The sequence below is a fragment of the Castor canadensis genome, chromosome 9, assembly GCF_047511655.1.
Source record: "Castor canadensis chromosome 9, mCasCan1.hap1v2, whole genome shotgun sequence".
NCBI classification, from domain to species: domain Eukaryota; kingdom Metazoa; phylum Chordata; class Mammalia; order Rodentia; family Castoridae; genus Castor; species Castor canadensis.
Genome location: NC_133394.1, coordinates 32,351,397 through 32,372,289, shown reverse-complemented (window position 1 = coordinate 32,372,289; position 20,893 = coordinate 32,351,397). Strand labels below are relative to the sequence as shown.

The 20,893-nt window shown below is 48.1% G+C and overlaps 2 protein-coding genes across 2 annotated transcripts; both read right to left on the bottom strand.

Annotated features, from left to right (window-relative positions):
• Window positions 1-118: 118 nt before the first annotated feature.
• LOC141410791 (uncharacterized) lies at window positions 119-13,108 on the bottom strand. Its single transcript, XM_074041108.1, has 8 exons — window positions 12,809-13,108; window positions 10,420-10,587; window positions 9,423-9,590; window positions 7,034-7,201; window positions 6,037-6,204; window positions 3,648-3,815; window positions 2,651-2,818; window positions 119-429 (listed from the first exon to the last, which is right to left on the bottom strand). The coding sequence occupies exons 2-8, from the start codon at window positions 10,559-10,561 to the stop codon at window positions 119-121; spliced, it is 1,293 nt and encodes a 430-aa protein (XP_073897209.1). The 5' UTR covers window positions 10,562-10,587; window positions 12,809-13,108.
• A 558-nt stretch (window positions 13,109-13,666) lies between these two features.
• Window positions 13,667-18,118, bottom strand: LOC141410790 (uncharacterized). Its single transcript, XM_074041106.1, has 4 exons — window positions 17,977-18,118; window positions 17,275-17,367; window positions 16,199-16,366; window positions 13,667-13,977 (listed from the first exon to the last, which is right to left on the bottom strand). The coding sequence occupies exons 1-4, from the start codon at window positions 18,116-18,118 to the stop codon at window positions 13,667-13,669; spliced, it is 714 nt and encodes a 237-aa protein (XP_073897207.1).
• Window positions 18,119-20,893: the final 2,775 nt, after the last annotated feature.

Here is a 20,893-nt window from a genome sequence, read left to right as displayed (position 1 = left end):
GTGAAGAACACTGGGCATACAAAGAAGACAACACCTACTTTCCTAGAGGAGTTCAAACAAAGAAAAAAGATTCCCCCAGAACGGTTTTGAGCCTGCTTAAGGCATAAGAGTTTGATTCTTAGCCTGATTCTGGGTGAGGGTTGCGCTTCTGCCTAGGCCACAAATGCCTGCTGCATGCAGAATAGCTGTGCCATGATTGTCCTGGGAGGAACAGAGGCGTGATCTGAGGCGGGTGTTTGGAAGGGATGTTGTAGTGCTTGCCTGTGGGTGAAGGTCCTGGCAGAGTAATCGAAAGGTCCTGCTCCTCAAGGGACACCTTCGCATCCTGGTTGCAACCGAGGAGTGGGGGGGCGCGTATGGTCTCCGCTGAGTCCCTTGAATTGGTCCCATTCACGTGGGTCATGTCGGTGACGGGTGGAGACTCTTCACCTAAGTGGACAAAAATTTAAATATAGATTCAGCCTGATGGTGAGGGATGTGATGAATCCTAAATTCCTCTGCCTGTGTGCACAGGTTGCTGTCAGCGTGGTTCTCTTCCAAGGGCTGGAGGTCCAAAGGCCGTGTCCCAGGATTGAGCCTCCTGAAAAATTTCTGCGGAGGACTGGCTGAAACAGGGATGAGAAATCAGGGAGTCAGTAAACACGGAGAGGAAAATCATAAACATTTCAACATCCGGACGGAATTCCGAGGGTCATAAGTGCATCGGACGAGGATGGCTTTTCCTGTGTTCCACCTCGGAGACGATCTGAGGCCAGGGGTCACGTACTCACCCTGAAATCAGTGGACATAATCGCTGATGGGGTAAATCTCGTGCTCGGCACCCCGTAACACAGGTCTCCTTAAATCTACTGGTGCTGTCTTTAATGTGCTTATCCCTCTTGGATGCCTGGGAATACGTTGCGAGCTCAATTTTGGAGGAAGGCAAACCTCCTTTTGAATGTGGCACCCTCCGTGCTACGGACACACATCACTGACCTCTTGACTCTGCGACAAATACATGCTTCCTTTTGGAAGCATCTTTCCAGGAAACAGTCCACACCGGTCCCACAACCCTCACTCTTTAAGGCCGCTACAATGAGGTTTGGCAGCTAAACATTTAGGTAAGCAATCGCTTTTGGATCCCGATGAGAGTGAAGTTGTAAAAGAACGTTATGTCACCACCAAGGATTTCCCCTCACATGTCTTCACTATCACCTGTCCCCTGAAGCATCAAGGCCCTACATTCCTGAGAGGGAGAACGGTGTGGGGGAGCAGAATATGACAACCAAATCTGCACCTATCTCAAACACTGCTTGTGCCACACTATTCAACAAGTGTCCTTTAGGCAGTGTGCCCATCCTACACGTATTTTCACCCGAAGCCTTCAAGAGCATAGGAGAGAAGAAAGAAGATAGGTTCTGAAAACCGGCAGGCAGGATGTTCCCGTGTCACGATGGAAAAAGATTTCCTTTTCCGGCATGCCAGCCTGAAGGTTGAATTGCACACAATTTATAGGCCCGATTTTCTCACGGGCAAAATTGCTGCAGCTATTCTCAACGTTTCTAAGTGTGAAAATTAAGATGCTTTGACCCTTCCCTCAACCTGTATGGACTCCAGTTCCTTGAGGGTTCTGAAGGAGAAGGGTTACTGTTACCAAGTCTGATATTGTCCAAACTACATCTGGAGACTTAGAGAGGCCTTTCCTGGTGTGTGACATTTGATGCCAGAGCCCAGGAAGTAAGTCAATGTAGGCAGAGAAAGTGTACGTTTTGCCCACAGAAATATAAGTTGAGGATACCAGGGAAACATCAAGAAACCCACACACTTAAGCTGCCTCCAGGCATGTCGCTTCGCAGTTCCCGAAGTTCAAGGCAGGATTATGCAAACTTTAATGCATACGTTTCACACAATGCTCATGTTTCTAGACTATCAAGCTAACAACGGTGGTTTGATGAGAAACACCCCTCAAGGCCAACGCTCCCAAAGTGAACACCCAATGACAGACAGTGCTAGAAGTCCAGAGGGGCAATCCTGGCAGCCCAGGAGAAAAAAAGTGGAAAGAAGAAAGCTACGAGGCCCTGAGGGTGAAGCTGTGGGGCAGAGTGCAGTATCAACGGAAGAAGGAGCTGGAAGTGCATGGAGAAAGGAAGGTTTCGGTGTGGCCGAGGATGAACTGAATGAAGGATAGAAGGCCAAGGTGAAGTTGGACTGAGTAGAGACTCAGACCCCTGACATATCTCTTTCCACAGGACCTCCGTGATCAGGGTGTCAGACTCCTGCATTCGTTTGATCCCTCTCTGCTCTCTCACCACACTTCAGGGAAAGCACACCATGGGGAAGACAGGGGTGACCTGATCTTTGGAAACTTTACACTAAGGAGACTTGCAGACAGGTAGGTGCACACAAACTATGGACTGAAACGATCTGGCCATTCGGAGAAGACAGCATGGATTTCCCTATGGCAAAGGGGAAAAAAAAATTCTCCAAGAAGGGCTGTGGACCTTCTTGAGACATGAGTGTTGAGTCCTATTCCGATTGTGGGTGCGTGTTTTGGGATTCGGCCTACAGCACAGGTGCCCGATGCATGTAGAATAACTGCATCATGATTTTCTTCATAGGAGGAGAGGTATGATCTGAGACGGGTCATTTGAAGGAATGCTCTACGGCGTACCTCTGGGTGAAGGTCCCGGCAGAGCAACTGGCCGGTCCTGCTCATCAAGGGACACCTTCTGTTCCCGGACAGGATCGCAGAAGTTGAGAGGGGATGTGGACTCTGCTGAGTCCCGTGCGTCGGGCACATCCACGTGGACTATTTCAGTGGCTTGCGGACTGCATTCACCTATGAGGAGGAAAATTTAAATACACATTCCGCCCGATGGGGAGCGGTGTGATCCACCCTAACTCCCTGTGCCCTGTGTGCAGAGGCTGCTGACAGCATGGTTCTCCTGGAGCTTCAGGAAGAGCCAACAACTCAAAATTAACAGCAGAGGTCGGACAGAGAGAGAACTGCACAGGGAGGAATCCTGGCATGGGAGAGGAAACAATGGCAAGATTAAAGCTACTAGTCCAGGAGGGTGAACATGCCTTGCAGCGTGCAGGCTCGATTCAAGAAGGAGGTGTGAAATGGAGGGAGAAAGGAAACTTCCCGTGGCACTGGGTATGAACTGAATGAAGGTTAGCAGGTCAAGCTTACTTTGGAAATGAGAATACATTGCATCCCATGCCATACCGCTTTAGTCAAGACCTACGTGGTAAATGCGTCTAAGTCACGCAAACACATCATCCCTTCCTGTTCCGTCCCTAGATTGCCAGGGGATGCCACAATGGGGAAGACTGGGGAGAGGTGAAAGTAGGAAACCTTACCCCAAGGAGACATACAGATAGATTGGTGTGCACAAAAAGACATAGTGAAGAACACTGGGCATACAAAGAAGACAACACCTACTTTCCTAGAGGAGTTCAAACAAAGAAAAAAGATTCCCCCAGAACGGTTTTGAGCCTGCTTAAGGCATAAGAGTTTGATTCTTAGCCTGATTCTGGGTGAGGGTTGCACTTCTGCCTAGGCCACAAATGCCTGCTGCATGCAGAATAGCTGTGCCATGATTGTCCTGGGAGGAACAGAGGCGTGATCTGAGGCGGGTGTTTGGAAGGGATGTTGTAGTGCTTGCCTGTGGGTGAAGGTCCTGGCAGAGTAATCGAAAGGTCCTGCTCCTCAAGGGACACCTTCGCATCCTGGTTGCAACCGAGGAGTGGGGGGGCGCGTATGGTCTCCGCTGAGTCCCTTGAATTGGTCCCATTCACGTGGGTCATGTCGGTGACGGGTGGAGACTCTTCACCTAAGTGGACAAAAATTTAAATATAGATTCAGCCTGATGGTGAGGGATGTGATGAATCCTAAATTCCTCTGCCTGTGTGCACAGGTTGCTGTCAGCGTGGTTCTCTTCCAAGGGCTGGAGGTCCAAAGGCCGTGTCCCAGGATTGAGCCTCCTGAAAAATTTCTGCGGAGGACTGGCTGAAACAGGGATGAGAAATCAGGGAGTCAGTAAACACGGAGAGGAAAATCATAAACATTTCAACATCCGGACGGAATTCCGAGGGTCATAAGTGCATCGGACGAGGATGGCTTTTCCTGTGTTCCACCTCGGAGACGATCTGAGGCCAGGGGTCACGTACCCACCCTGAAATCAGTGGACATAATCGCTGATGGGGTAAATCTCGTGCTCGGCACCCCGTAACACAGGTCTCCTTAAATCTACTGGTGCTGTCTTTAATGTGCTTATCCCTCTTGGATGCCTGGGAATACGTTGCGAGCTCAATTTTGGAGGAAGGCAAACCTCCTTTTGAATGTGGCACCCTCCGTGCTACGGACACACATCACTGACCTCTTGACTCTGCGACAAATACATGCTTCCTTTTGGAAGCATCTTTCCAGGAAACAGTCCACACCGGTCCCACAACCCTCACTCTTTAAGGCCGCTACAATGAGGTTTGGCAGCTAAACATTTAGGTAAGCAATCGCTTTTGGATCCCGATGAGAGTGAAGTTGTAAAAGAACGTTATGTCACCACCAAGGATTTCCCCTCACATGTCTTCACTATCACCTGTCCCCTGAAGCATCAAGGCCCTACATTCCTGAGAGGGAGAACGGTGTGGGGGAGCAGAATATGACAACCAAATCTGCACCTATCTCAAACACTGCTTGTGCCACACTATTCAACAAGTGTCCTTTAGGCAGTGTGCCCATCCTACACGTATTTTCACCCGAAGCCTTCAAGAGCATAGGAGAGAAGAAAGAAGATAGGTTCTGAAAACCGGCAGGCAGGATGTTCCCGTGTCACGATGGAAAAAGATTTCCTTTTCCGGCATGCCAGCCTGAAGGTTGAATTGCACACAATTTATAGGCCCGATTTTCTCACGGGCAAAATTGCTGCAGCTATTCTCAACGTTTCTAAGTGTGAAAATTAAGATGCTTTGACCCTTCCCTCAACCTGTATGGACTCCAGTTCCTTGAGGGTTCTGAAGGAGAAGGGTTACTGTTACCAAGTCTGATATTGTCCAAACTACATCTGGAGACTTAGAGAGGCCTTTCCTGGTGTGTGACATTTGATGCCAGAGCCCAGGAAGTAAGTCAATGTAGGCAGAGAAAGTGTACGTTTTGCCCACAGAAATATAAGTTGAGGATACCAGGGAAACATCAAGAAACCCACACACTTAAGCTGCCTCCAGGCATGTCGCTTCGCAGTTCCCGAAGTTCAAGGCAGGATTATGCAAACTTTAATGCATACGTTTCACACAATGCTCATGTTTCTAGACTATCAAGCTAACAACGGTGGTTTGATGAGAAACACCCCTCAAGGCCAACGCTCCCAAAGTGAACACCCAATGACAGACAGTGCTAGAAGTCCAGAGGGGCAATCCTGGCAGCCCAGGAGAAAAAAAGTGGAAAGAAGAAAGCTACGAGGCCCTGAGGGTGAAGCTGTGGGGCAGAGTGCAGTATCAACGGAAGAAGGAGCTGGAAGTGCATGGAGAAAGGAAGGTTTCGGTGTGGCCGAGGATGAACTGAATGAAGGATAGAAGGCCAAGGTGAAGTTGGACTGAGTAGAGACTCAGACCCCTGACATATCTCTTTCCACAGGACCTCCGTGATCAGGGTGTCAGACTCCTGCATTCGTTTGATCCCTCTCTGCTCTCTCACCACACTTCAGGGAAAGCACACCATGGGGAAGACAGGGGTGACCTGATCTTTGGAAACTTTACACTAAGGAGACTTGCAGACAGGTAGGTGCACACAAACTATGGACTGAAACGATCTGGCCATTCGGAGAAGACAGCATGGATTTCCCTATGGCAAAGGGGAAAAAAAAATTCTCCAAGAAGGGCTGTGGACCTTCTTGAGACATGAGTGTTGAGTCCTATTCCGATTGTGGGTGCGTGTTTTGGGATTCGGCCTACAGCACAGGTGCCCGATGCATGTAGAATAACTGCATCATGATTTTCTTCATAGGAGGAGAGGTATGATCTGAGACGGGTCATTTGAAGGAATGCTCTACGGCGTACCTCTGGGTGAAGGTCCCGGCAGAGCAACTGGCCGGTCCTGCTCATCAAGGGACACCTTCTGTTCCCGGACAGGATCGCAGAAGTTGAGAGGGGATGTGGACTCTGCTGAGTCCCGTGCGTCGGGCACATCCACGTGGACTATTTCAGTGGCTTGCGGACTGCATTCACCTATGAGGAGGAAAATTTAAATACACATTCCGCCCGATGGGGAGCGGTGTGATCCACCCTAACTCCCTGTGCCCTGTGTGCAGAGGCTGCTGACAGCATGGTTCTCCTGGAGCTTCAGGAAGAGCCAACAACTCAAAATTAACAGCAGAGGTCGGACAGAGAGAGAACTGCACAGGGAGGAATCCTGGCATGGGAGAGGAAACAATGGCAAGATTAAAGCTACTAGTCCAGGAGGGTGAACATGCCTTGCAGCGTGCAGGCTCGATTCAAGAAGGAGGTGTGAAATGGAGGGAGAAAGGAAACTTCCCGTGGCACTGGGTATGAACTGAATGAAGGTTAGCAGGTCAAGCTTACTTTGGAAATGAGAATACATTGCATCCCATGCCATACCGCTTTAGTCAAGACCTACGTGGTAAATGCGTCTAAGTCACGCAAACACATCATCCCTTCCTGTTCCGTCCCTAGATTGCCAGGGGATGCCACAATGGGGAAGACTGGGGAGAGGTGAAAGTAGGAAACCTTACCCCAAGGAGACATACAGATAGATTGGTGTGCACAAAAAGACATAGTGAAGAACACTGGGCATACAAAGAAGACAACACCTACTTTCCTAGAGGAGTTCAAACAAAGAAAAAAGATTCCCCCAGAACGGTTTTGAGCCTGCTTAAGGCATAAGAGTTTGATTCTTAGCCTGATTCTGGGTGAGGGTTGCACTTCTGCCTAGGCCACAAATGCCTGCTGCATGCAGAATAGCTGTGCCATGATTGTCCTGGGAGGAACAGAGGCGTGATCTGAGGCGGGTGTTTGGAAGGGATGTTGTAGTGCTTGCCTGTGGGTGAAGGTCCTGGCAGAGTAATCGAAAGGTCCTGCTCCTCAAGGGACACCTTCGCATCCTGGTTGCAACCGAGGAGTGGGGGGGCGCGTATGGTCTCCGCTGAGTCCCTTGAATTGGTCCCATTCACGTGGGTCATGTCGGTGACGGGTGGAGACTCTTCACCTAAGTGGACAAAAATTTAAATATAGATTCAGCCTGATGGTGAGGGATGTGATGAATCCTAAATTCCTCTGCCTGTGTGCACAGGTTGCTGTCAGCGTGGTTCTCTTCCAAGGGCTGGAGGTCCAAAGGCCGTGTCCCAGGATTGAGCCTCCTGAAAAATTTCTGCGGAGGACTGGCTGAAACAGGGATGAGAAATCAGGGAGTCAGTAAACACGGAGAGGAAAATCATAAACATTTCAACATCCGGACGGAATTCCGAGGGTCATAAGTGCATCGGACGAGGATGGCTTTTCCTGTGTTCCACCTCGGAGACGATCTGAGGCCAGGGGTCACGTACCCACCCTGAAATCAGTGGACATAATCGCTGATGGGGTAAATCTCGTGCTCGGCACCCCGTAACACAGGTCTCCTTAAATCTACTGGTGCTGTCTTTAATGTGCTTATCCCTCTTGGATGCCTGGGAATACGTTGCGAGCTCAATTTTGGAGGAAGGCAAACCTCCTTTTGAATGTGGCACCCTCCGTGCTACGGACACACATCACTGACCTCTTGACTCTGCGACAAATACATGCTTCCTTTTGGAAGCATCTTTCCAGGAAACAGTCCACACCGGTCCCACAACCCTCACTCTTTAAGGCCGCTACAATGAGGTTTGGCAGCTAAACATTTAGGTAAGCAATCGCTTTTGGATCCCGATGAGAGTGAAGTTGTAAAAGAACGTTATGTCACCACCAAGGATTTCCCCTCACATGTCTTCACTATCACCTGTCCCCTGAAGCATCAAGGCCCTACATTCCTGAGAGGGAGAACGGTGTGGGGGAGCAGAATATGACAACCAAATCTGCACCTATCTCAAACACTGCTTGTGCCACACTATTCAACAAGTGTCCTTTAGGCAGTGTGCCCATCCTACACGTATTTTCACCCGAAGCCTTCAAGAGCATAGGAGAGAAGAAAGAAGATAGGTTCTGAAAACCGGCAGGCAGGATGTTCCCGTGTCACGATGGAAAAAGATTTCCTTTTCCGGCATGCCAGCCTGAAGGTTGAATTGCACACAATTTATAGGCCCGATTTTCTCACGGGCAAAATTGCTGCAGCTATTCTCAACGTTTCTAAGTGTGAAAATTAAGATGCTTTGACCCTTCCCTCAACCTGTATGGACTCCAGTTCCTTGAGGGTTCTGAAGGAGAAGGGTTACTGTTACCAAGTCTGATATTGTCCAAACTACATCTGGAGACTTAGAGAGGCCTTTCCTGGTGTGTGACATTTGATGCCAGAGCCCAGGAAGTAAGTCAATGTAGGCAGAGAAAGTGTACGTTTTGCCCACAGAAATATAAGTTGAGGATACCAGGGAAACATCAAGAAACCCACACACTTAAGCTGCCTCCAGGCATGTCGCTTCGCAGTTCCCGAAGTTCAAGGCAGGATTATGCAAACTTTAATGCATACGTTTCACACAATGCTCATGTTTCTAGACTATCAAGCTAACAACGGTGGTTTGATGAGAAACACCCCTCAAGGCCAACGCTCCCAAAGTGAACACCCAATGACAGACAGTGCTAGAAGTCCAGAGGGGCAATCCTGGCAGCCCAGGAGAAAAAAAGTGGAAAGAAGAAAGCTACGAGGCCCTGAGGGTGAAGCTGTGGGGCAGAGTGCAGTATCAACGGAAGAAGGAGCTGGAAGTGCATGGAGAAAGGAAGGTTTCGGTGTGGCCGAGGATGAACTGAATGAAGGATAGAAGGCCAAGGTGAAGTTGGACTGAGTAGAGACTCAGACCCCTGACATATCTCTTTCCACAGGACCTCCGTGATCAGGGTGTCAGACTCCTGCATTCGTTTGATCCCTCTCTGCTCTCTCACCACACTTCAGGGAAAGCACACCATGGGGAAGACAGGGGTGACCTGATCTTTGGAAACTTTACACTAAGGAGACTTGCAGACAGGTAGGTGCACACAAACTATGGACTGAAACGATCTGGCCATTCGGAGAAGACAGCATGGATTTCCCTATGGCAAAGGGGAAAAAAAAATTCTCCAAGAAGGGCTGTGGACCTTCTTGAGACATGAGTGTTGAGTCCTATTCCGATTGTGGGTGCGTGTTTTGGGATTCGGCCTACAGCACAGGTGCCCGATGCATGTAGAATAACTGCATCATGATTTTCTTCATAGGAGGAGAGGTATGATCTGAGACGGGTCATTTGAAGGAATGCTCTACGGCGTACCTCTGGGTGAAGGTCCCGGCAGAGCAACTGGCCGGTCCTGCTCATCAAGGGACACCTTCTGTTCCCGGACAGGATCGCAGAAGTTGAGAGGGGATGTGGACTCTGCTGAGTCCCGTGCGTCGGGCACATCCACGTGGACTATTTCAGTGGCTTGCGGACTGCATTCACCTATGAGGAGGAAAATTTAAATACACATTCCGCCCGATGGGGAGCGGTGTGATCCACCCTAACTCCCTGTGCCCTGTGTGCAGAGGCTGCTGACAGCATGGTTCTCCTGGAGCTTCAGGAAGAGCCAACAACTCAAAATTAACAGCAGAGGTCGGACAGAGAGAGAACTGCACAGGGAGGAATCCTGGCATGGGAGAGGAAACAATGGCAAGATTAAAGCTACTAGTCCAGGAGGGTGAACATGCCTTGCAGCGTGCAGGCTCGATTCAAGAAGGAGGTGTGAAATGGAGGGAGAAAGGAAACTTCCCGTGGCACTGGGTATGAACTGAATGAAGGTTAGCAGGTCAAGCTTACTTTGGAAATGAGAATACATTGCATCCCATGCCATACCGCTTTAGTCAAGACCTACGTGGTAAATGCGTCTAAGTCACGCAAACACATCATCCCTTCCTGTTCCGTCCCTAGATTGCCAGGGGATGCCACAATGGGGAAGACTGGGGAGAGGTGAAAGTAGGAAACCTTACCCCAAGGAGACATACAGATAGATTGGTGTGCACAAAAAGACATAGTGAAGAACACTGGGCATACAAAGAAGACAACACCTACTTTCCTAGAGGAGTTCAAACAAAGAAAAAAGATTCCCCCAGAACGGTTTTGAGCCTGCTTAAGGCATAAGAGTTTGATTCTTAGCCTGATTCTGGGTGAGGGTTGCACTTCTGCCTAGGCCACAAATGCCTGCTGCATGCAGAATAGCTGTGCCATGATTGTCCTGGGAGGAACAGAGGCGTGATCTGAGGCGGGTGTTTGGAAGGGATGTTGTAGTGCTTGCCTGTGGGTGAAGGTCCTGGCAGAGTAATCGAAAGGTCCTGCTCCTCAAGGGACACCTTCGCATCCTGGTTGCAACCGAGGAGTGGGGGGGCGCGTATGGTCTCCGCTGAGTCCCTTGAATTGGTCCCATTCACGTGGGTCATGTCGGTGACGGGTGGAGACTCTTCACCTAAGTGGACAAAAATTTAAATATAGATTCAGCCTGATGGTGAGGGATGTGATGAATCCTAAATTCCTCTGCCTGTGTGCACAGGTTGCTGTCAGCGTGGTTCTCTTCCAAGGGCTGGAGGTCCAAAGGCCGTGTCCCAGGATTGAGCCTCCTGAAAAATTTCTGCGGAGGACTGGCTGAAACAGGGATGAGAAATCAGGGAGTCAGTAAACACGGAGAGGAAAATCATAAACATTTCAACATCCGGACGGAATTCCGAGGGTCATAAGTGCATCGGACGAGGATGGCTTTTCCTGTGTTCCACCTCGGAGACGATCTGAGGCCAGGGGTCACGTACCCACCCTGAAATCAGTGGACATAATCGCTGATGGGGTAAATCTCGTGCTCGGCACCCCGTAACACAGGTCTCCTTAAATCTACTGGTGCTGTCTTTAATGTGCTTATCCCTCTTGGATGCCTGGGAATACGTTGCGAGCTCAATTTTGGAGGAAGGCAAACCTCCTTTTGAATGTGGCACCCTCCGTGCTACGGACACACATCACTGACCTCTTGACTCTGCGACAAATACATGCTTCCTTTTGGAAGCATCTTTCCAGGAAACAGTCCACACCGGTCCCACAACCCTCACTCTTTAAGGCCGCTACAATGAGGTTTGGCAGCTAAACATTTAGGTAAGCAATCGCTTTTGGATCCCGATGAGAGTGAAGTTGTAAAAGAACGTTATGTCACCACCAAGGATTTCCCCTCACATGTCTTCACTATCACCTGTCCCCTGAAGCATCAAGGCCCTACATTCCTGAGAGGGAGAACGGTGTGGGGGAGCAGAATATGACAACCAAATCTGCACCTATCTCAAACACTGCTTGTGCCACACTATTCAACAAGTGTCCTTTAGGCAGTGTGCCCATCCTACACGTATTTTCACCCGAAGCCTTCAAGAGCATAGGAGAGAAGAAAGAAGATAGGTTCTGAAAACCGGCAGGCAGGATGTTCCCGTGTCACGATGGAAAAAGATTTCCTTTTCCGGCATGCCAGCCTGAAGGTTGAATTGCACACAATTTATAGGCCCGATTTTCTCACGGGCAAAATTGCTGCAGCTATTCTCAACGTTTCTAAGTGTGAAAATTAAGATGCTTTGACCCTTCCCTCAACCTGTATGGACTCCAGTTCCTTGAGGGTTCTGAAGGAGAAGGGTTACTGTTACCAAGTCTGATATTGTCCAAACTACATCTGGAGACTTAGAGAGGCCTTTCCTGGTGTGTGACATTTGATGCCAGAGCCCAGGAAGTAAGTCAATGTAGGCAGAGAAAGTGTACGTTTTGCCCACAGAAATATAAGTTGAGGATACCAGGGAAACATCAAGAAACCCACACACTTAAGCTGCCTCCAGGCATGTCGCTTCACAGTTCCCGAAGCTCAAGGCAGGATTATGCAAACTTTAATGCATACGTTTCACACAATGCTCATGTTTCTAGACTATCAAGCTAACAACGGTGGTTTGATGAGAAACACCCCTCAAGGCCAACGCTCCCAAAGTGAACACCCAATGACAGACAGTGCTAGAAGTCCAGAGGGGCAATCCTGGCAGCCCAGGAGAAAAAAAGTGGAAAGAAGAAAGCTACGAGGCCCTGAGGGTGAAGCTGTGGGGCAGAGTGCAGTATCAACGGAAGAAGGAGCTGGAAGTGCATGGAGAAAGGAAGGTTTCGGTGTGGCCGAGGATGAACTGAACGAAGGATAGAAGGCCAAGGTGAAGTTGGACTGAGTAGAGACTCAGACCCCTGACATATCTCTTTCCACAGGACCTCCGTGATCAGGGTGTCAGACTCCTGCATTCGTTTGATCCCTCTCTGCTCTCTCACCACACTTCAGGGAAAGCACACCATGGGGAAGACAGGGGTGACCTGATCTTTGGAAACTTTACCCTAAGGAGACTTGCAGACAGGTAGGTGCACACAAACTATGGACTGAAACGATCTGGCCATTCGGAGAAGACAGCATGGATTTCCCTATGGCAAAGGGGAAAAAAAAATTCTCCGAGAAGGGCTGTGGACCTTCTTGAGACATGAGTGTTGAGTCCTATTCTTATTGTGGGTGCGTGTTTTGGGATTCGGCCTACAGCACAGGTGCCCGATGCATGTAGAATAACTGCATCATGATTTTCTTCCTAGGAGGAAAGGTATGATCTGAGACGGGTCATTTGAAGGAATGCTCTACGGCGTACCTCTGGGTGAAGGTCCCGGCAGAGCAACTGGCCGGTCCTGCTCATCAAGGGACACCTTCTGTTCCCGGACAGGATCGCAGAAGTTGAGAGGGGATGTGGGCTCTGCTGAGTCCCGTGCGCCGTGCACATCCACGTGGACTATTTCAGTGGCTTGCGGACTGCATTCACCTATGAGGAGGAAAATTTAAATACACATTCCGCCCGATGGGGAGCGGTGTGATCCACCCTAACTCCCTGTGCCCTGTGTGCAGAGGCTGCTGACAGCATGGTTCTCCTGGAGCTTCAGGAAGAGCCAACAACTCAAAATTAACAGCAGAGGTCGGACAGAGAGAGAACTGCACAGGGAGGAATCCTGGCATGGGAGAGGAAACAATGGCAAGATTAAAGCTACTAGTCCAGGAGGGTGAACATGCCTTGCAGCGTGCAGGCTCGATTCAAGAAGGAGGTGTGAAATGGAGGGAGAAAGGAAACTTCCCGTGGCACTGGGTATGAACTGAATGAAGGTTAGCAGGTCAAGCTTACTTTGGAAATGAGAATACATTGCATCCCATGCCATACCGCTTTAGTCAAGACCTACGTGGTAAATGCGTCTAAGTCATGCAAACACATCATCCCTTCCTGTTCCGTCCCTAGATTGCCAGGGGATGCCACAATGGGGAAGACTGGGGAGAGGTGAAAGTAGGAAACCTTACCCCAAGGAGACATACAGATAGATAGATTGGTGTGCACAAAAAGACATAGTGAAGAACACTGGGCATACAAAGAAGACAACACCTACTTTCCTAGAGGAGTTCAAACAAAGAAAAAAGATTCCCCCAGAACGGTTTTGAGCCTGCTTAAGGCATAAGAGTTTGATTCTCAGCCTGATTCTGGGTGAGGGTTGCGCTTCTGCCTAGGCCACAAATGCCTGCTGCATGCAGAATAGCTGTGCCATGATTGTCCTGGGAGGAACAGAGGCGTGATCTGAGGCGGGTGTTTGGAAGGGATGTTGTAGTGCTTGCCTGTGGGTGAAGGTCCTGGCAGAGTAATCGAAAGGTCCTGCTCCTCAAGGGACACCTTCGCATCCTGGTTGCAACCGAGGAGTGGGGGGGCGCGTATGGTCTCCGCTGAGTCCCTTGAATTGGTCCCATTCACGTGGGTCATGTCGGTGACGGGTGGAGACTCTTCACCTAAGTGGACAAAAATTTAAATATAGATTCAGCCTGATGGTGAGGGATGTGATGAATCCTAAATTCCTCTGCCTGTGTGCACAGGTTGCTGTCAGCGTGGTTCTCTTCCAAGGGCTGGAGGTCCAAAGGCCGTGTCCCAGGATTGAGCCTCCTGAAAAATTTCTGCGGAGGACTGGCTGAAACAGGGATGAGAAATCAGGGAGTCAGTAAACACGGAGAGGAAAATCATAAACATTTCAACATCCGGACGGAATTCCGAGGGTCATAAGTGCATCGGACGAGGATGGCTTTTCCTGTGTTCCACCTCGGAGACGATCTGAGGCCAGGGGTCACGTACCCACCCTGAAATCAGTGGACATAATCGCTGATGGGGTAAATCTCGTGCTCGGCACCCCGTAACACAGGTCTCCTTAAATCTACTGGTGCTGTCTTTAATGTGCTTATCCCTCTTGGATGCCTGGGAATACGTTGCGAGCTCAATTTTGGAGGAAGGCAAACCTCCTTTTGAATGTGGCACCCTCCGTGCTACGGACACACATCACTGACCTCTTGACTCTGCGACAAATACATGCTTCCTTTTGGAAGCATCTTTCCAGGAAACAGTCCACACCGGTCCCACAACCCTCACTCTTTAAGGCCGCTACAATGAGGTTTGGCAGCTAAACATTTAGGTAAGCAATCGCTTTTGGATCCCGATGAGAGTGAAGTTGTAAAAGAACGTTATGTCACCACCAAGGATTTCCCCTCACATGTCTTCACTATCACCTGTCCCCTGAAGCATCAAGGCCCTACATTCCTGAGAGGGAGAACGGTGTGGGGGAGCAGAATATGACAACCAAATCTGCACCTATCTCAAACACTGCTTGTGCCACACTATTCAACAAGTGTCCTTTAGGCAGTGTGCCCATCCTACACGTATTTTCACCCGAAGCCTTCAAGAGCATAGGAGAGAAGAAAGAAGATAGGTTCTGAAAACCGGCAGGCAGGATGTTCCCGTGTCACGATGGAAAAAGATTTCCTTTTCCGGCATGCCAGCCTGAAGGTTGAATTGCACACAATTTATAGGCCCGATTTTCTCACGGGCAAAATTGCTGCAGCTATTCTCAACGTTTCTAAGTGTGAAAATTAAGATGCTTTGACCCTTCCCTCAACCTGTATGGACTCCAGTTCCTTGAGGGTTCTGAAGGAGAAGGGTTACTGTTACCAAGTCTGATATTGTCCAAACTACATCTGGAGACTTAGAGAGGCCTTTCCTGGTGTGTGACATTTGATGCCAGAGCCCAGGAAGTAAGTCAATGTAGGCAGAGAAAGTGTACGTTTTGCCCACAGAAATATAAGTTGAGGATACCAGGGAAACATCAAGAAACCCACACACTTAAGCTGCCTCCAGGCATGTCGCTTCGCAGTTCCCGAAGTTCAAGGCAGGATTATGCAAACTTTAATGCATACGTTTCACACAATGCTCATGTTTCTAGACTATCAAGCTAACAACGGTGGTTTGATGAGAAACACCCCTCAAGGCCAACGCTCCCAAAGTGAACACCCAATGACAGACAGTGCTAGAAGTCCAGAGGGGCAATCCTGGCAGCCCAGGAGAAAAAAAGTGGAAAGAAGAAAGCTACGAGGCCCTGAGGGTGAAGCTGTGGGGCAGAGTGCAGTATCAACGGAAGAAGGAGCTGGAAGTGCATGGAGAAAGGAAGGTTTCGGTGTGGCCGAGGATGAACTGAACGAAGGATAGAAGGCCAAGGTGAAGTTGGACTGAGTAGAGACTCAGACCCCTGACATATCTCTTTCCACAGGACCTCCGTGATCAGGGTGTCAGACTCCTGCATTCGTTTGATCCCTCTCTGCTCTCTCACCACACTTCAGGGAAAGCACACCATGGGGAAGACAGGGGTGACCTGATCTTTGGAAACTTTACCCTAAGGAGACTTGCAGACAGGTAGGTGCACACAAACTATGGACTGAAACGATCTGGCCATTCGGAGAAGACAGCATGGATTTCCCTATGGCAAAGGGGAAAAAAAAATTCTCCAAGAAGGGCTGTGGACCTTCTTGAGACATGAGTGTTGAGTCCTATTCCGATTGTGGGTGCGTGTTTTGGGATTCGGCCTACAGCACAGGTGCCCGATGCATGTAGAATAACTGCATCATGATTTTCTTCATAGGAGGAGAGGTATGATCTGAGACGGGTCATTTGAAGGAATGCTCTACGGCGTACCTCTGGGTGAAGGTCCCGGCAGAGCAACTGGCCGGTCCTGCTCATCAAGGGACACCTTCTGTTCCCGGACAGGATCGCAGAAGTTGAGAGGGGATGTGGACCCTGCTGAGTCCCGTGTGTCGGGCACATCCACGTGGACTATTTCAGTGGCTTGCGGACTGCATTCACCTATGAGGAGGAAAATTTAAATACACATTCCACCCGATGGGGAGCGGTGTGATCCACCCTAACTCCCTGTGCCCTGTGTGCAGAGGCTGCTGACAGCATGGTTCTCCTGGAGCTTCAGGAAGAGCCAACAACTCAAAATTAACAGCAGAGGTCGGACAGAGAGAGAACTGCACAGGGAGGAATCCTGGCATGGGAGAGGAAACAATGGCAAGATTAAAGCTACTAGTCCAGGAGGGTGAACATGCCTTGCAGCGTGCAGGCTCGATTCAAGAAGGAGGTGTGAAATGGAGGGAGAAAGGAAACTTCCCGTGGCACTGGGTATGAACTGAATGAAGGTTAGCAGGTCAAGCTTACTTTGGAAATGAGAATACATTGCATCCCATGCCATACCGCTTTAGTCAAGACCTACGTGGTAAATGCGTCTAAGTCACGCAAACACATCATCCCTTCCTGTTCCGTCCCTAGATTGCCAGGGGATGCCACAATGGGGAAGACTGGGGAGAGGTAAAAGTAGGAAACCTTACCCCAAGGAGACATACAGATAGATAGATTGGTGTGCACAAAAAGACATAGTGAAGAACACTGGGCATACAAAGAAGACAACACCTACTTTCCTAGAGGAGTTCAAACAAAGAAAAAAGATTCCCCCAGAACGGTTTTGAGCCTGCTTAAGGCATAAGAGTTTGATTCTCAGCCTGATTCTGGGTGAGGGTTGCGCTTCTGCCTAGGCCACAAATGCCTGCTGCATGCAGAATAGCTGTGCCATGATTGTCCTGGGAGGAACAGAGGCGTGATCTGAGGCGGGTGTTTGGAAGGGATGTTGTAGTGCTTGCCTGTGGGTGAAGGTCCTGGCAGAGTAATCGAAAGGTCCTGCTCCTCAAGGGACACCTTCGCATCCTGGTTGCAACCGAGGAGTGGGGGGGCGCGTATGGTCTCCGCTGAGTCCCTTGAATTGGTCCCATTCACGTGGGTCATGTCGGTGACGGGTGGAGACTCTTCACCTAAGTGGACAAAAATTTAAATATAGATTCAGCCTGATGGTGAGGGATGTGATGAATCCTAAATTCCTCTGCCTGTGTGCACAGGTTGCTGTCAGCGTGGTTCTCTTCCAAGGGCTGGAGGTCCAAAGGCCGTGTCCCAGGATTGAGCCTCCTGAAAAATTTCTGCGGAGGACTGGCTGAAACAGGGATGAGAAATCAGGGAGTCAGTAAACACGGAGAGGAAAATCATAAACATTTCAACATCCGGACGGAATTCCGAGGGTCATAAGTGCATCGGACGAGGATGGCTTTTCCTGTGTTCCACCTCGGAGACGATCTGAGGCCAGGGGTCACGTACCCACCCTGAAATCAGTGGACATAATCGCTGATGGGGTAAATCTCGTGCTCGGCACCCCATAACTCAGGTCTCCTTAAATCTACTGGTGCTGTCTTTAATGTGCTTATCCCTCTTGGATGCCTGGGAGTACGTTGCGAGCTCAATTTTGGAGGAAGCCGAACCTGCTTTTGAATGTGGCCTGCTGCATGCAGAATAGCTGTGTCATGGTTTTCTTCATAGGAATAGAGGTGTGATCTAAGATGAGTCAGTTTAAGGAATGCTCTACTTCCTACCTTTGGATGAAGGTCCTGGCAGAGCAACTGACTTGTCCTGCTCATGAAGAGACACCTTTTGTTCCTGGACAGAATTGCAGAGGTTGAGTGTGGATGTGGACTCTGTTGAGTCCTGTGAATTAGTCACATCCACATGGATCATTTGATGGATGTCTGAACTCTCTTCACCTATGTGGAGAAAAATTTAAATACACATTCAGCCCGATGGAGAGTGGTGTGATTAATCCTTAATTCCCATGCCTGTGTGCACCGGCTAATGTTAGCATGTTTCTCCTGGAGCTTCTGGAAGGCCAAAGACTATGGCCCAGACTGAGCCTCATGAAAAGTACCTGTGTGGAGCACTGGCTCAAAACAGTTACAAAAAAAATCTGTGCTTCAACAAATACAGAGAAATGTCTTCATCATTTTAATGCACTGGAAAATTATGGGTTTTGTTGAATTCCCACTGAATACTATATGGGGCCTTCAAACATCCACCCATGCTCATGTATCCCCATTGAGATCAGTGAGCACAATCACTTCAGTAATTCATGTGCTCAGCACATTCTAAATAAGGTCTCTTTCAAATCCACTGGTGTTCTCACAATGTCATTATTCTTGGATGGAAGGGAATAACTTTGCTGACCACTTGTTTGAAGTAAAAGAAATCTCTTTTGAATGTGGTAGACTCAATACCATGGAGACATATCATTGACCTTTTCATTCTCTCAGGAATACATGCTCTTTCCAGGAAAGAGTACATATATCCCCCAAAACTGTTGATTTTCGCCTCCTACAATGTGGTTTTTCAGCTAAATATTTAAGTAAGGAATTACATTTCTCTCCTGAGGAGAGTAAATTTTTTAAATAATAGGTAACAACAAAGGATCTTCCCCTAACATTTCTTCACTATCACCTCTTCTCTGAAGGGTCAAGGATCTACATTTCTGAATGCATGCAAGGTGTAAGAAAGCAAAATATAAATGAAAATCTTTATGTAACTCAATCATAGTTTGTTCCACACTTTTTAATACATGTCCTTTAGGCAATTTTCCTAAGCCATTCAAAATGTGAAGAAAGAGGAAAGTATACAGTTTCCTAAAACCAGAAACATGTTCTCTGTCAATATGGAAAAAGGTTGCATTTCACAGCATGCAAACTTGAAGGTTGAATTGCAGACAATCTTGTGACCTGATTTTGTTCTGGTTGAAATTTCTAGTTATTCTCAATGCTTTTCAGTGTGAAAATTAATATACTTTTTACTCTTAGTACAACCTGTATGTACTCAATTTTGATGTGGACTGTGAATTTTGACATTTAATGTCAATTCTAAATGTCTAAACCACATCTGGTGACTAAGCTAGGCTTTTTCTGAGATATGTTATTTGATGTGAGAGGCAATGTTGTCAGTGTGACCCATGAAAGTGTATATTTTTGCTATGGAAAGATGAGGTGAGAATACTAGTGAAATGCAGAGAAACCCACTTTTAAACTGCCTCTATCAATTTGAGTGTATAGTTCCCAACCTTCAAACTAGGGTCATTATAAATCAAATCCATACATTTGACATACTAGTTAACATAGTTTCTAGACCATCAATCATAACAGTATTTTAGTTAGCAATTCCCCTCTAGTCTCAACACTCCAAAATTAACAGTAAATATCTAACAGAGAGAGAATTCCAGAGGAGAATCCTGGCACAGGATGGGGAAAAAATGGCAGGAAGCAAAGCTACAAAGTCCCTGAAGGTGAAAATGCTACACAGGATCAAATCTAGACGAAGGTGTGAAATAGATGGAGAAGTATAGTTTGCAATTAAATATGAACTGGTTAGAAGGCCAAGTTCACTTTGAACTGAGAATAGTTTCCAGCTCATGCCATATCTGTTTCATCAAGAATCTCCATGGTAAATGCATCTAAATCATGCATTCACTTGATCCCTTCCTGCTCTGTCACCAGATTCCCAGGGAATGCACACAGTTGGGAAGACAGAGGAGACCTGAATTTCAGAAACCTCACTCTAATGAGGCATGCAGATAGATTAGATAAGTTCACACAATACTATGTATCTACGTGCTCTGTCATACAGAGAAGACAGCATCTCTTTCCCAGATGAATGAAAAAAAAATGCTCCTACAAGGGTTTTGGTCCTTCTTCAGACTTTAGAGTTGATTCATAGTGTGATTGTGGGTGAGTGTTGGGATTCTGCCTATAGCACACACACCTGTTTCATGGAGAATAGCTATGTCATCATTTTCTTGATAGGAATAGAGGTGTGATCTGGGATGGGTCATTGAAAAGAATGCTCTACAGCTTGCCTTTGGGTGAAGGTCCTGGTATTGTAATTAACTGGCCCTGCTCATCAAGGGACACCTTTTGTTCCTGGATGGAATCACTGAAGTTGGGTGCAGATGTTAACTCCATTGAGTCCTGTGAATTGGTCACATCCATGTGGATCATTTCCTTGACTTTTGAACTGTCTTCACCTATGTGGAGAAAAATTTAAATGCAGATTCAGCCTGATGGTGAGGGATGTGGTAAATTCTAATTTCCTGTGCTTGTGTGAACATTCTTGTGTCAGTATGGTTCTCCTGGAGCTTCTGGAAGGCCAAAGGCCATGTCCCCATTTGAGCCTCCTGAGACATCCCTGCAGATGACTGGCTGAAAGAGGGGAGAAAAATTAGGGACTCAACAAATACAAAGAAAAAAATTCTTAAATATTTCACTGCCTGGATGGAATGCAAAGATCTGTTAGTGCACTGGACAATGATGACTTTTGTTGAGTTTCCACTGGAGGCTATCTGGGGCCTTCTAATATACACCCAGGGTCATGTATCCCCACTCACATCAGTGGACATAATCACTTGGGCAATTCATGTTGCCAGCACATTCTAAAATAGTTTCCCTTCAAATCCACTGGTGTATTCCTTAATGTCCT